The sequence below is a fragment of the Diabrotica undecimpunctata genome, chromosome 2 (genome assembly GCF_040954645.1).
Source record: "Diabrotica undecimpunctata isolate CICGRU chromosome 2, icDiaUnde3, whole genome shotgun sequence".
Classification (NCBI taxonomy): domain Eukaryota; kingdom Metazoa; phylum Arthropoda; class Insecta; order Coleoptera; family Chrysomelidae; genus Diabrotica; species Diabrotica undecimpunctata.
The window spans coordinates 56,989,124-57,004,365 of NC_092804.1; the positions used below are offsets into that span (position 1 = coordinate 56,989,124).

General features: G+C 34.1%; 1 protein-coding gene across 1 annotated transcript in view; it reads right to left on the bottom strand.

The window, feature by feature from the left end:
- Positions 1-15,242, bottom strand: part of LOC140434584 (neprilysin-11-like) — a 72,847-nt gene that overhangs the window by 11,536 nt on the left and 46,069 nt on the right. Inside the window, exon 11 of the mRNA XM_072522953.1 lies at positions 14,388-14,586. Within this exon, the coding sequence (XP_072379054.1) occupies positions 14,388-14,586 (199 nt within the window). The remainder of the gene's footprint in view (positions 1-14,387; positions 14,587-15,242) is intronic.

Genomic DNA, 15,242 nt, shown 5'->3' on the forward strand with positions numbered 1-15,242 from the left:
ATCAACAGTTAATTATTAAATACATTTTGTCAACACACTACATAAACAAATAATAAATATATTAGGTGTACTCCGTCCACCTATTTACCTACGAAACTTAATCAGCCTGATCTTTCTCCTGGTCGAAGGTATAATAATAACTTAATGTAATAAGCAAATATTTAGAAGTATTATTTTATCAGGAAACTTAATACGACTGGAGAAATAAAATTCATGGATAAAACAAAACAATATATTCAACATCACACTTAAATACTCGGCTGAATGTAAACAAGTTAAAAAAACGCACCATCAATTAATAAATGGTTGTATACATATATGGAAATAAACAGTATTCTGATCAAGAAATACCTTTACAGATACAATATAATAAAATCATGCACAAATTAAATTATCAGCGAAGACAGCCTGGTAATCTTTAAAAAACTGCAACTTAAGCTGATTAAAGAAGTTTCTCTTCGCTGTTTATGGGCTTATCTCGAGATAACGGCTACAGTGCATTTAAAAATGGGTAGCAATTATGCAAATGAAACAAAATTAATTAAATTTAAATTTAAACGAATACAAAAAGATTACAAGAATTATCAAAACAAGTATTATTAGTATACAAGTATTATCAAAATGAAACCAACCTGCACTTGGTTGTAAGTTAACTGTCTATATCGCACTGGTTTTAGTTTAATTAATAACTGTTCGTACTGAATATGGAATGTTCGTAATTATTATTTGTGAGAAGTTCTTAATAACTGATTGAAAGTTCGTATGAAAATATTAAATGTTCTTCTAATTGAATTGTTCAATCGGTAGTTAACCTTAACTACAGGTGAGGAAATGGTAGACGCAGATTCGTCCAGGATTGGATAATATTATTACAATATTATTCGTCCAGATAATTAAAGGTAATATGATTACGATAACTTAAAATAAATCTCGATGACTGCTGCACTATTTCACTGATTCTACTATACTTTACTAGTATCCAGCACTGAAGTTAATTAAAATAAATATATTTTATAACAACAGTTAATCTAATATGGTATTAGATTAAGATATTTCAAATATTTAAGTGTATACACACTTAAAGAAAAAATTCACAGAGAACGGTAAGATAAGCAAGCGTCTTTACTCGAAGACTGCCCTTCCCAGAGTCCCTTTCCTCCTGTCAAAATTTAATAAGCTTCCCAAAAAAAAAGTGGGATATCCCCAGTCAAAAATGTCAACTTGCCTAAAAGAACGTCAAGCTTTTTCCATCTCTAGGTAGATACCCGAACATAGAAAAGTTATAGGTAAGTAACGGGACTCTTCTAGTTGGAAACGTGAGAAAAGATAAAATCTTTTGAATTAGGTTCTTTCAAAATGATAGCGTAAAGAGCTTTTACGACTTTGTTTACCAAAGTTCAAAAAGGGCCGAGTGAAACCGAAAAAGATTAATCACAGCTCTGCCATAAAATATTCTATTTCGGCTTCTTTTGAATGAGTACGACCATCCGTACATTGCGAAACCCGTGATAGTCGGTAGGTTCCAATAAAATTTGATAAGGGTAAGCGAAGCCCACCAGCAGATCTATTCGCGGATACGGCCATGGGTGTATTAGCAACAGGGGTAAAGGGATTAAAAAAGCATTTACTATTTTAATTATAAAAAAAATGTTACACTAGAATATGTATATCAACTTAAAAATTATGCCGTCAATTCTTATCGGAGAGTCACAGGTAAGATAAACTTACCACTCAAGGGGGTAAGCTTTTTTTGGCTAAACATTTTTGTATGGAATTTATAACTTAGGCAGGTAATACAAAAATAATGACCTGCGACCTAATGCCGTACAAAAATATTGATACCAGGAGTAGGGAAAATTTTTTATTTTCGGAACACTTATTCCCAATTTTTGGCAATTTGAGACAGTACGCATTTATACACATAGGTTCAGATTGGTATATATATTGATTTTTTTGCAATTTTTTGTACATTTTTGCTGAGACAGAGGTGGATCTAAGGCGCAACACTTAGTTTGAACCCCCATTGCTTTGTATACTGATTGAGAATTTAGAATTTAGAAATTTGAACTGATTAACATTGAGATATTTATATGAGAATTGGCGGCATAGTCTCTAAAGTTGTTATTAAATATTGTAGTATTGATTTATATGGGATTCAGTGTGGATCCAATAACCCATTAAAAATATCCGATGGGCTTGTAGTCCAACACGCCACTCTCTATACAACGAAGTATTTGTTTCTGGAAGACAGATGTACTGAAGAGTGACTAAAAGAATAAATCAAAGTAATTATAATTATTGTAGACTACGTTTACACCAGATTCGAATTTCCTCAATATCATACTGAGATATTTTAGATGGTGTTGAGAAACAAAGGCTGAGAAATTAATAGAATTTATCTAAGCAACTGTACCAGAAGTCCTTTCGACAAAGGTAGAATCGACAAAATTACAACAATAGAAAGTGATACTGATAAAGCAGCTGTAATAGATGGCATAACAGTGGAACTGCTTAAATACGCTGGCAAAAAAAATCTGGAAAATCTTAGCAGGTATATTTACGAACTGCCTAAGATCAAGATGCATACCAGACCACATAAATACAGCAAACACAATTTTCATTCCTAAGAAAAATAGCAAAGTGAATATTAAAAACTACAGACCTATAAGTCTACTACCAATTTTATATAAGATATTTACAAAGATCATCAACAACAGATTAACAAATGCATTTGATGCTCCACAGCCAAGAGGGCAACCTGGCTTCAGAAGTGGATTCAATACCCTAGATCATATCCATACGCTTCGAGAACTAATGAGTAGAGCTAAATAATACGAAATACCACTAGCATTAACCCTCATATATTTCGAGGAGGCTTTTGATTCTATATATCCCAAGGCAGTAATAGAAGCTTTGACCAACCAAGGCATTGACAAACCGTACATAGAGACAGAATTTCTTACTACCAAAGGCGTCCAACAAGGCGACACAATATCAACAAAGCTCTTCACTGCATTTCTAGAAAATATATTCAGCAAAATGAATTGGCAGAACAAAGGGCTATTTATTGATGGAGAATACCTTAGCCATCTAAGATTTGCAGACGACATCGTTCTGATTGCTAATAATTCTGCAGAACTACAAAAACATATAACCGACCTAAATGCAGTTAGCATGAAGTTGGTCTAAAAATGAAATTGACAATAACGAAAATCATGTACAACGAGCTAGTGAATGTTCTAAATCTAATAATAAACAACACTACACTTGATACAGTAGACGAGTATGTATATATGGAACAATTAATACATAAATCTGGATTCTCACTCCCAGAAATTAACAGAAGAATCAAACTGGCTTGGGCATCTTTTGGTAGAAGTGCAGGTATATTTAAGTTGAAGATGCCACTCCACCTGAAGAAAAAAGCATTCGATAAGTGTATACCACCAATCATGACATACGGCTGCGAAACTTAGACATTAAAAGTAAAAAGCTCCACAATGGAGCGATGAATGCTTGGTATAACAAAGAGATATCGAAAAAGAATCAGATCAGATAGAATGAATCAGACCAAAAACCAAGGTCACTGATGTAATCCAGAGAATTAAATCTTTAAAATGGCAGTGGGAGGGATAATAAGCGAGAAGAACTGACAATAGATGGTCCACTAGAAATACACTGTGGTATCCACGAGGTGTCAAGAAGACGTCTAAATTTAAGATGAGACTATAACATAAGGACATGAGCCGGTACAATATGGCACAAAAAATCGAATATGACAATCGTGGACAGGAATGGAGAACGACTGTGTAAGGGAGGCTGCACCATAATCGGTATAATACGCTGAAAATGTTGATAATCAAATCAACTAACCTATATTTCCTCGATTTAGAAAAGCTCTTGGATTAAAGATAAATATTCTTTTATTTGTCTTTACTCTTTGTAATATTTCTATTTCAAACTACCTGATGTAAATGGCTCAAAGCCGTTTCCGTTTATCATAGTTTAGTGTTTTTAAATACCGTAGATACTAGACTCGTAGATCTATACATCTGTTTTCTGGAGTAATTTATTTATTGCTCTATAAATCGCTATTTTCAGGTTCTTAGAATGGGCTAAAAACAAATAAAAGAATATTTCTGAAAATACTATATAGTAAAAATTTGAATTATTGTAGATTACATTCACACCATAGTTGAATGGCCTCAAGACGAGATACAAATTAAAAACTGCTAACAACTTAAAGTGTCTTGAAGCATATCACCAAAAAAAAAAGTGTAAATGATGTAACCACATTATAGTTTATTTTTATAACAATAATTTTTCTATTTAAGTAATTGACCATAACACGACGTGCAAATTATTGTCACACCGACAAGAATCTCCCGATTAACTAACATTTGGAAAATAGTTTAATGCGATTTAAAATAAATGTACACAAAGAATATCATATAATAATTAAGGACAAATAGTATTGTATTCTATGTTTTATGACCTCTACTTGTGCGAAAAATATCTAGAATTATATTGACAAAACGTGTTATTACCATTCAACCGCAACTGTAAAATTATGCACAGGTACTCAACCCTACTAATGATTTAATGATTTATAATAACTATTTTTATATATATGGTCTGTCTCTCAGTTCATACGATCTAATATATATATATATATATATATATATATATATATATATATATATATATATATATATATATCTATATATATATATATATATATATATATATATATATATATATATATGTATATATATAATATATATATATATTATATATATATATATATATATATATATATATATATATATATTTATATATATACAAAACTTAGTTAAAAAATGTTTATATGAATTTCTGTGTAAAAATCTGGATGCCTTGTGATGTATTGATGTCATACAATAATTATTTAAAGTTTAAAAGAATTAGGTATGATCAGTAATAAATCAATCATAATATGAAGTAATTTTGTAATTTCATATGGCACAAAATATGTATATTATAGCTATAATATAAATTAGTTAAACACTCTTCTCAGACCAAGTAAACCAAAAACTCCCATATCTCCCTGTCCCCAAACATACCTTCAACTTTTCTACAATTCTCTGAGGTAGTATTAGAAGCAGGGCACAACACATAAAAAAATACAAGCGAGCTTTTAACAAATTCAGACGATGTCCTACTACAAAAAATCAAATAGAATATAAAAAACTAAGAGCCGAATCTAGATATCAGATTAAGCAAACTAAAAAACTAAACTGGAAATCTTTCGTGGCATCCATCAACAACTCTACTCCCCTGTCTGCATTATGGGGGAAAATTCGTCAACTATCTGGAAAACAGCAAAACGCCCGAAGTAGTTTCTTAAAACATATACATAGATATATTAATTAATTGATAAATAGATATAATAAAGAAGGAGTTAATAACTGCAGAGAACACGGATGACTACATGAACTCCAATTTCACCAGAAGAACTGGACGATGCATTTATCATCCAGCCTCAAGAGTCCACTGCTGAACATAGGTCTCTTCCTCATGTTTCCAACCCCGTCTATCTTGCGCCGCCCTTATCCAGTTTTTATTGAGTCTTCTTAAATCGTCAGTCCATCTTGTAGGTGGTCGACCGACGCTTCTTTTGTCTTCCCTTGGCCTCCATTCCAATAACCTCTTTGTCCATCGCCCATCTGTCATTCTGGCTATGTGTCTTGCCCATCTCCATTTTAGTTTGGCTATCTTCTCGATGATGTCACTCCGGTTCTTCTCCTGATGTCTTCGTTGGTTATTCTGTCTCGCAGAGTTATTCCTAACATGGACCGCTCCATTCTTCTCTGCGTGACTCTCAGTTTGGTAGCTGCTGCTTTTGTTAAGGTAAGTGTTTCATGGGGGGGGGGGGGGGGATGCATTGTTTGGCATAAAAAACTCTTCTCCGGGTCCAGATGATATACTAATAATTTTTCTCCAAAAACTAAGCACAAACGCTAGAACATACCTCCTTAGTGTTTTGAGCCAAATGTGGATACAGCACTTTCCAAAGTGACTTTCAACTGTCAAGTGACAACCAAATGTGACTTTCCAAAGTCTTGCTCAGAATCATATATTATCCCAATCCCTAAACCTCAAAAACGAAAAACAGATCCCTAGTCCTAGAGACTAATATCCCTAACGTCGTCAACCTATAAGCTATTCGACAAGATTATAAACCGTCGCCTTACATGGTTTCTGGAAGATAAAAAACTACTTATAACGGAGCAGAACGGCTTTCGTCAAAATAAATTAACGACGGATAACCTAGTTGATCTTGAAGTTCACTAAGCACTCATTAACAAACAACACTGTCTGGCTATTTTCTGAGATATAAAAAAAGCCTACGATTGAAGTCTTCACTACGGGGGTATTATTAGACAATTCCCAAAATTTATTCAAAATTTTCTTTAACTCAGAACATTTAAGGTACGAGCAAATGGAACACTATCATTAACTCGAATGCAGGAAAACGAAGTCCCCCAAGGATCGGTGTTAAGTATAACTGTATTTCTTATTGCAATTAACGATATTTTGGAACAATGTCAAAAACCATTTAAAGGAAGACTGTACGCAGACCACCTGGCTCTGCTGCTAAGAGGAACAAATCTAGAATCCACCCAAAGAATTCTTCGAAGCACATTAAATAATATTTAAAAATGGTCTGATAAAACAGAACTCAGCTTCTCTAACGAAAAAACAAAATGCTTGTTGTTCTCAAAAAAGCGAAAAGAGTATAATCCAATTTTTACATTGAATGGTAAGAATCTGATCTTTGAAAAAGAAATAATTCTTCGGTCTTACATTTGACAAAACATGGGTTTGGAAAAGTCACATTGAAAATCCATCCAAACCAAAAAGTTATTTGCCAGCAAAGCATTATTATTTTGAGGACACTGTCGAACATTACCTGAGGCAGCGATATGGCAACTCTTCTACGAATCTGTTCATTCTTAGTTCGATCAAAAATTGACTACGGATCAGTGCGAATCCTCGAAATACGGGACTACGAGCTCGGGTGCCTTTCGAACAAGCCCCATACTAAGTATATGCAGTGAGTCAGAGCAAACCTCTCTAGAATTTAGAAGAGATTTTTTAGGTTTGTCGTTTGCTTGTAAAGTTCTATCCTCTCCAGATAACCCAGTCTACCATAATTTTCTAACAATAGTTTCAGCCACTACTTCTCATCTCACCCTCAATGCAATCCGCCTTTCTATGAACGAATTAACCGATTACTTCATAAAGATAGCATATCATTCCCGACAATATACAATCCTTCTAAAAACCGTCCTCCTCCGTGGACTACAAATAAACCACCAGTGATCACTGATCTATCAAAATTTTATAAACACACCAGCCATATTAATAAACCACTTCAAAGATATTATGGATAGATTTAGCGACTACCGACAGATCTACACAGATGCATCAAAACCAACGGACGGAGTGGGGGCAGCCATTTTCTGTAATACTCATAATGCTAAATTTAACTTGCATAACAACTGGACTATCTCCAATGCAGAAGTATATTCAATCTTTGAATCTCTAAAATTTATTAACAAAACGGACCAGAGAAATTATATTATCATAACTGACTCAATGAATGCCCTTTGTGACATCCAAAACATATACTCCAGTAACACTTTGCATAAAGATATGTATAAAGAACTTCAAAATGCTGCAAAGGAAAACAAACACGTGTTATTAATCTGGGTTCCATCTCACATTGGAGTACACGGTAATGAGGTTGTGGACCCTAGCTCAAGAAGCAGCGACAAGTGATGGTCAAGTTCAACTATAGGCGTAATAGCAAGTTTTTAACGACTATAGGCATAAAAGATATTTAAATTAAAACCTAGTTTGTATCAAAAATTGTATCAATCTTTTTTTATGTTAGTATGTAATTAATATTGTAACCTTTCTTTGTTTTAAACATTGTATTTTTTCATTGTTGTTCCAATCCCAGTGGTTCGGACGACATTAAATAAATAAAAAAAATCTGTTCTTGCATTATAAATCGGTTTGTGTACAAAACATTTCTGTTTTAATTCCATTATTATTATTATTAAAGTTCTTAGAATCGCAAAAATGTGACTAGGCATTTCTTTGACTCTTTCATGTATTTTCAACTGACCTATTGCTGATAGAACTTGAATCATTTGTAGTCCCAATTTGTTTGTAGGTATTAAGTTAGTTATTAAGCGAGGAAATAAAACACTAAAAATACTTAACCTACCAATTTTACACAGCAAGATGAACCGCTGTGAAACTTTTTGCATTCGATTGGGGAAAGTATCAGGAAAGTTTGTAAATAACAGGAATGAGTTCAGTTATCTTACTCGGGGGGTTTCGAGATCGCCGAACACGAATATGAGAACGACAATGCTCCTCGAGCTGCTTGGTGGTCAGGGTGGACCTCGTTCACCGTAGTATGTAAATTTTCTTTTAAATCTGTCGAAAATCATTACTCGGGGGTTTTCAAGGTCACTGACCACAATATAATAACGATGATCATCCTCGAGTTACATTGTGCCTAGAGTGGACCTCGTCTCCTAGACTTTTATTTTATTTTTATTCGAAATCAGTGGAAAGTCATTACTCTGGGGGTTTTAGGGGTCTCTGAATACGAATATTATTACGGCCATGGTTCTCAGGCTACCTGATGAACCTCGTCTCCTGAAGTTTTTATAATATTTTTATTCGAAATCAGTCAAAAAACATTACTCGGAGGTTTATGGTGTTGTTAAACATGAATATTACGACGACGATGGTCTCATGTTAATTTCCGCTGAACTAATCACCGCTGAACACGAATATTCCATTGATAAATGACCTCAGAATACTTCATGCATCTTTGTATAAAACTTCAAAAAATGATACAAAACATTATTTTTTTTTAAATTTGGCGCTTTTAAACACTTGGTAGCACTGATGAAGTGATACGTGATACATGTTATATCACTAGACACAAAGCTTGAGGTAACATGTGAGCTTTTTCCGTCCGATAGATGGCATGGAGTGTGGAGAAACGAGGGAGCTGAGCGGGCCATAACCTTTACTATAGATGAATTAGTCAAAGCATTGGATGCACTTAAGACACGTAGATCCCTTGGACTAGACCAGATACCGCTCGAAGCGGTAAAGAGTCTATGACGCGCGGAACCAGGGTGGTTTTTGGTGTAAATGAATGCATTGCTTAAAACACAGACATTTACACACATACTATTAATTGTCGGCCTGATGTGTGTCCCAAAATCACAATTTATATATAAATAAAACAAAGGTGCATACCTCCAGCAACCTTCTACAAGACTACGACAAATTTAAATCGTCGTGTTATTGAAACAAAGATTAAGGCGTATAGTAGATTATTGAACAATATTTCATCGGTGTTTACGAAGACATAAACTATGCGATATTCTATAGTTTCGGAATTACAAACACAATTGTTCTGAGAAGAAATTGTTTATGACAGATTAAACAAGTCAGGGAACAAAAGAAACAAATATATTATCTAAAAAAGCCTTATTATTGTGCATTTTAAACGTTAAAAAGTGTTGTGAAAAATTTAGTACTTACTTTTACTAGGTGATCTGATAAGTTAAAGGGACGATAAGGCATACATAGATATGGCTGCCGAACAATTTTAACATATTCAAGAGGATCAGGAAAGTAGTCAGGTAGAATGATAACCTTGCAAATCAAAGGACAGAAGTTAGACGAAAATTTAATTTTGGCAAAAGATCAGGTGAGTGAGAGATTAGGAACTGAGAAGGGCAAACTAATGATCTTGAAGAAGGCATTGTGAGGAAATAGAACAGACTGCAGAAATATCAAGGCTCAGAATAGTGAAGATACCCGGAAAGAACTGTTTAAGGTGCATTTTCCTGAGTCCGACAGAAAACTGATATCACTAGACACATGGCAAAGTGGATTGGATACGATGACTTATGGTTCTAGGGAAAACTGGCGTGTAGCACAAAGAACGTTAAACCAGGACAAAATAAAATGGCAATAATTTTATCTGAGAAATATAAATCACCGTGTCTGGATGGAATTTATCCAATACTTTTACAAAAGAGAAATGACCTTCTGTGCAAAAAATTATACATGACACTGCAGGTTAGCTTAGAACTGGAAGACCTGCCAAAATCATGAAGGATAATAAGGCTTTTATACCCAAACCAGTCAAAATCGGACTAAAAAAAGTTAAGTTCCTACGGCCGATAAGTCTGCTGTCATTCGTAGTGAAAACTCCCAATAGGCATATTGGGGAATATGTATTGGTTTAATGTCCGATACATTAGGGATAGTATGCTTATCGACCAGGAGTCTTCACAGAAACGGCACTGTACCATCTCGTACAAAGGGTGGAGTACGTTCTGGAAAACCAAGAGGTGATATTAGGTGTATTTCTCGACATAGGAGAAGCATTCGACAATAATTCCTACGAAGCAATCACAAGAGCGATTCGTCTAAAACAAGCTGCAGATGAATAGCCTGCATGCTGAGGAATCATGTGATGATATACACACTGTATCCCCTTGCTGGGGGTCCACAGAGGGGAGTTTTATGTTCTCTCTTATAGAATCTGGTCATGGATGGGCTGATAGCTAGACTCAGCAACGGCAGGCATTATGTCCTGGGATATGCGGATGACCTAGTCATCTTAGCACATGGAAATTTTAATGGCACAGTAAGAGACAGAATGCAACAGGCTTTGACAGTAGTTATAGAATGGACTTCAAATGTTGGACCTAATTATAAGATAGGAAACGAGGATAGGATATTATAGATTTCGCGAAAACCAAAGTAACGTACCGGTTAGATCAGGACATATAAATGAAACAATAAAATACTTAATAAAACTAGATATGCCGAATGGAGAATGATTTCTAACAATATGGCATCCAGATACAAGCCTAATATACCTTTCCAAGTAGACACTTGCCAACGAGAGGCATAGGGCAGGAAAAACTCTCCACTTAGACTGCAAAGTTATATCTGGTATACGGATGGGCCTTAAACTACAGAAAGGTCAGTTGTAGGAATATTCGGTAGTGATGGAAACTTAAACATTTCTATTTCACTAGAAAAATGTACCTTTGGATTTCAGGGAGAGATTTTGGCAATCTTGTAGTGTGCAAGAAAAATTAATCCGAGGGCTTTCGAATTGAAGCGGATCAATATGTGCACAGATAGCCAAGCAGTCATGGAGCTCTCATAAGCCCCCCGATTTCTTTATTCCATCGGCCATCCGTAAGCCGTTCGTTATATCCAGCTCATTTCCATTTCAGTTTAGCTGCCAGTTTGACAGCATCTTTTACTTTTGTTATATTACGAATGTTTTCATTGGTTTTATGGTCTTTGAGTGAGATACCCAGCATCTGCCGTTCTTTAGCTCTCTGAGTTTTTCTGATCTTCTCCATGTTTATTTTAGTGAATGTCCAGGTTTGAGCTGCATATGTAAGTACAGGTAGGATACAGGAATTAAATACTTTAGTTCGCAGTCTTTGAGGTATATTTTTATTTTTAAGTAAGCTGGTTCAAGTATCTTCCGTTAATAGGGATTCCCTTATTTTCTCAGTCTAAAGTCTTGACTTAAAGATATGTTCTAGGGAAGCTGTAAATAATTTTGGAGATATTGTGTCTCCTTGTCTTATTCCTGGGTTGATTTTTACTGGTCTTGTTTCGATTCCATTACCCAATGTCACTATCATTTCAGCTTGTTCGTAAATATTATGTATTAATATTTTGTACCTGGAGTCGATCCGGTTGTTGACTAATGCTTCTTCTACTGCCCACAGTTCTATCAAAAGCTTTTTCATAATCTATAAAAGCCAGACATAATGGGAGATTGTATTCGTTTGTCTTTTCTATTAGGAACTTTGAAAAATATCGAGCACAATTGTAATAATCAAATCTTGCCCAAGTACTTTCGCTTTCTACAGCATCATCAGGGGCATTTCGTCAAATTTGGGCTATCCAGCAAGCGCAGAATGTAATAAACATGAAATTGAAACATAAATTGTACATAACACTACACTAGAACAAGGACAAATAGTTTAAAATTATTTAAAAAGATTCTACGATACATTCTTGTACATTTCAAGAATGCTACATTTCAAGAATGAAATTCTACGCTACATTTCAAGAATATAGCGTAGAATCTTTTTAAATAATTTTAAACTGTTATTCCTTGTTCTAGTGTAGTGTTATGTACAATTTATGTTTCAATTACATGTTTATTACATTCTGCGCTTGCTGGATAGCCCAAATTTGACGAGATGCCCCTGATGATGCTGTAGAAAGCGAAAGTACTTGGGCAAGATTTGATTATTACAATTGTGCTCGATATTTGCCTTTAATTTTTCAAAGTTAATTTATTCGACCATTCAACCTTATATCAGTTTTTTATTAGGATTTTAAAAGTATATAGATGGTTACAGGTGCTGTACCCTTTTCTAAATCCGGCTTGTTTTACTGGTTGATATTCGTCAAATTTAATTGTTAACCTATTTGTAGTAATCTTTGTAAAGGTTCTGTAAAGTTGTGAAAGAAGTAAAATTGGTCGATAATTTTTCAGATCTGTAGTGTCTCCCTTTTTGTGTATTAGTATTGTTTTAGCAGTATTTCATTTTTCGGGTATGTTGCCTTGGAATAGACATTTATTAAATAGTATTTTTAGATATATGATGGCTTCTTCTCCGCCTACCTTCAGCATTTCTGCTAGGATTTCATCGCTTCCAGGAGCTTTATTCCTTTTTATTTCTTTTACTGCTCTTTCTATTTCTTCGTGGCTTATTTTGGGCATCACTTCTGAATTGACATTTGTTATCTGCCTTTTCAAGTTCTGCTTTGAGGAGTTAGGGGGATCGTTTCTGGAACGGTACAGATCGGCGTAGAACTTTTCAATTGAGTTTGCAATATCAGATTTAGTTTTTCTAGTTGTCTTTGTTCATATTTAATGGTTATTATGTTTTTCTTTCCTAGTTTCGGTTTGGTGCATTTGAGACTTGCCACTTCTGAGCTTGCATTTAATAGTTTTTTTGTTATGACTTCATTGATTTCATTTAAGCTAAGTTTATCTAGATTTAATACTTTCGCGGGTTTTAACTTGCGTTTATATTGTTCTTGTTCAATATATTCGAGGAATATATTGCAATCAAAAAGCTGATACACTTGTCAGAAAAGCATCAGCTAAAACATACTTCGGTTCAGAGCTGGCCGTGGGAGTACGAAACAGTATCGTTCGTGACCGAAAAAAGGCCTGGATTCGAAGCCAACACAACTAAGACTGTGAAAATATAAACATATACCAAGATGTATATTGGATGGTTTGACATGCGCCAGTAAAGAGACACCTGCATATAATGGGACTGTTTCATGGATACTTAAGCTACAGATTTTGTTTCAGAGGACTTAAAACAGTCTATCATTCGATGCGTTAGATCGCAGGCGCCAAACACTTTTTGGAGAGAACGAAGTGACTACAAATGATCCCTTTGACCTGTATAAGCTAGTATAGGGTTCCAGAATTCTGGAATGGGTATCATAAAGGAATGGAAGATGTACAATATGTTAATTGGCGTTTAATAAATGAACAATAATTTATAACAGGCCATTTACAAGAAAAGAAAAAACCTCTATTGAAAGGAAAAACATGTTTTTCCAGAAAATTCTTTTAATTTAAATTTAATATTCTCGTTTTAGCGCAAGTAATACGATTATTATGAAAGCTCTACAAAATAAGTGTTTGTCTCGTCAATTATCTGTTTGTTTGAGGGGGCATACATATTGGCCTGTATGACGTACGTTCAGTACGTTATCACACCGGTCTTTGGTATGTAAGTGAACCTCACTTTTTGCCACGGCAAATCAATATATCTTCATGCTAAATTTGTTTTAAAGATTTTATTTGCATAGGTGCAGTAAAAGCACACCATAGCTCTTCTATAGAAGAGTTAGAAAAATTAGATATATAAAAACACTGTTTTTATTTTCCTCATAATATAGCCAATTGAAACACAGAACTTAACAAGTTGTTTGAGCGAAATATGTGAAGTAAACTATATTGTATGTTAAGTTATATTTTTTATGTTATATTATTGATAATATTTGAAAACTGGTAGCTATTACATGGCTTTAATGATGACCAAAACAAATAATGGATGCTGTCACTTATTTATTAAAAAACCGGGATATGCAATTGTGTAAACTAATTAATTCCTACGAAGCATTCTCCTAGAACCTATACATATAATATACAAAGTTTGAATAAAATGTGTTGCCTTAATCATTAAATTAATAACAATTTTTTATCTAAAAGGTATAAATATACTTACATATTCTTGGATTTCAGGTACATAAAATTTGTTATATTCATCTATAAAACAGTTTACTTTATTAGCGAATTCGGTTTTGGTTTCATTAGTCCACCACGAACGTCTGGTACCATCTGCATCATATGTTTTACCATCATTATCAAATCCATGAGTCATTTCATGGCCTATTACACTTCCAATTCTACCATAGTCCAATATACTAAAAACACAATAAATAAACTCAGATTTCATTTAGATTGCTTTTCTCTTTTAAATATCAAAGTATGTTAAGATACGGCAAAGTGAAACATAGTTTCTTCTTCTTTCTTGACTCTACAACTTTAAGTGAGTCTTGGCCTCGTTTACTATTTTCCTCCACTCTTGCCGGTCTTGTGCAGCAATATCTAATTGGTGCATACCCATCTTATGTAGATCACGTAGTTACTGCATCTCTCCATCTTTTTCTTAAGCAATCAACTGACCTTCTGCCATTAGACCTTTCCCATAAGGTTGTATTTAGTAGTCTTCTTTAAAAATTAATCACTTGAAAATTTGAAAATAAAACGAAAAATAACGTTTGAAAATTTATCTAAATTTAGTGAATGAATTTACAGAATGGTCAAGTGCTACATATGGTCCATCTTGTTTTATGGCATGGAAACGTGGAAAAACATCTATCAACAAACTTGAAGCATTTGAAATGTGGTCATTAAGAAGAATGATGCGCATACCTTGGGGGGATAGTGTTCGAAACGATGACGTCCTTAAGAGAGCCGGCGTGGAAAGAGAACTCTTTAAATTAATTAAAAAACGCAAGATTGGTTACCTTGGGCACATATTGAGAGGAGCAAAATATAAAATACCACAGTTAATCCT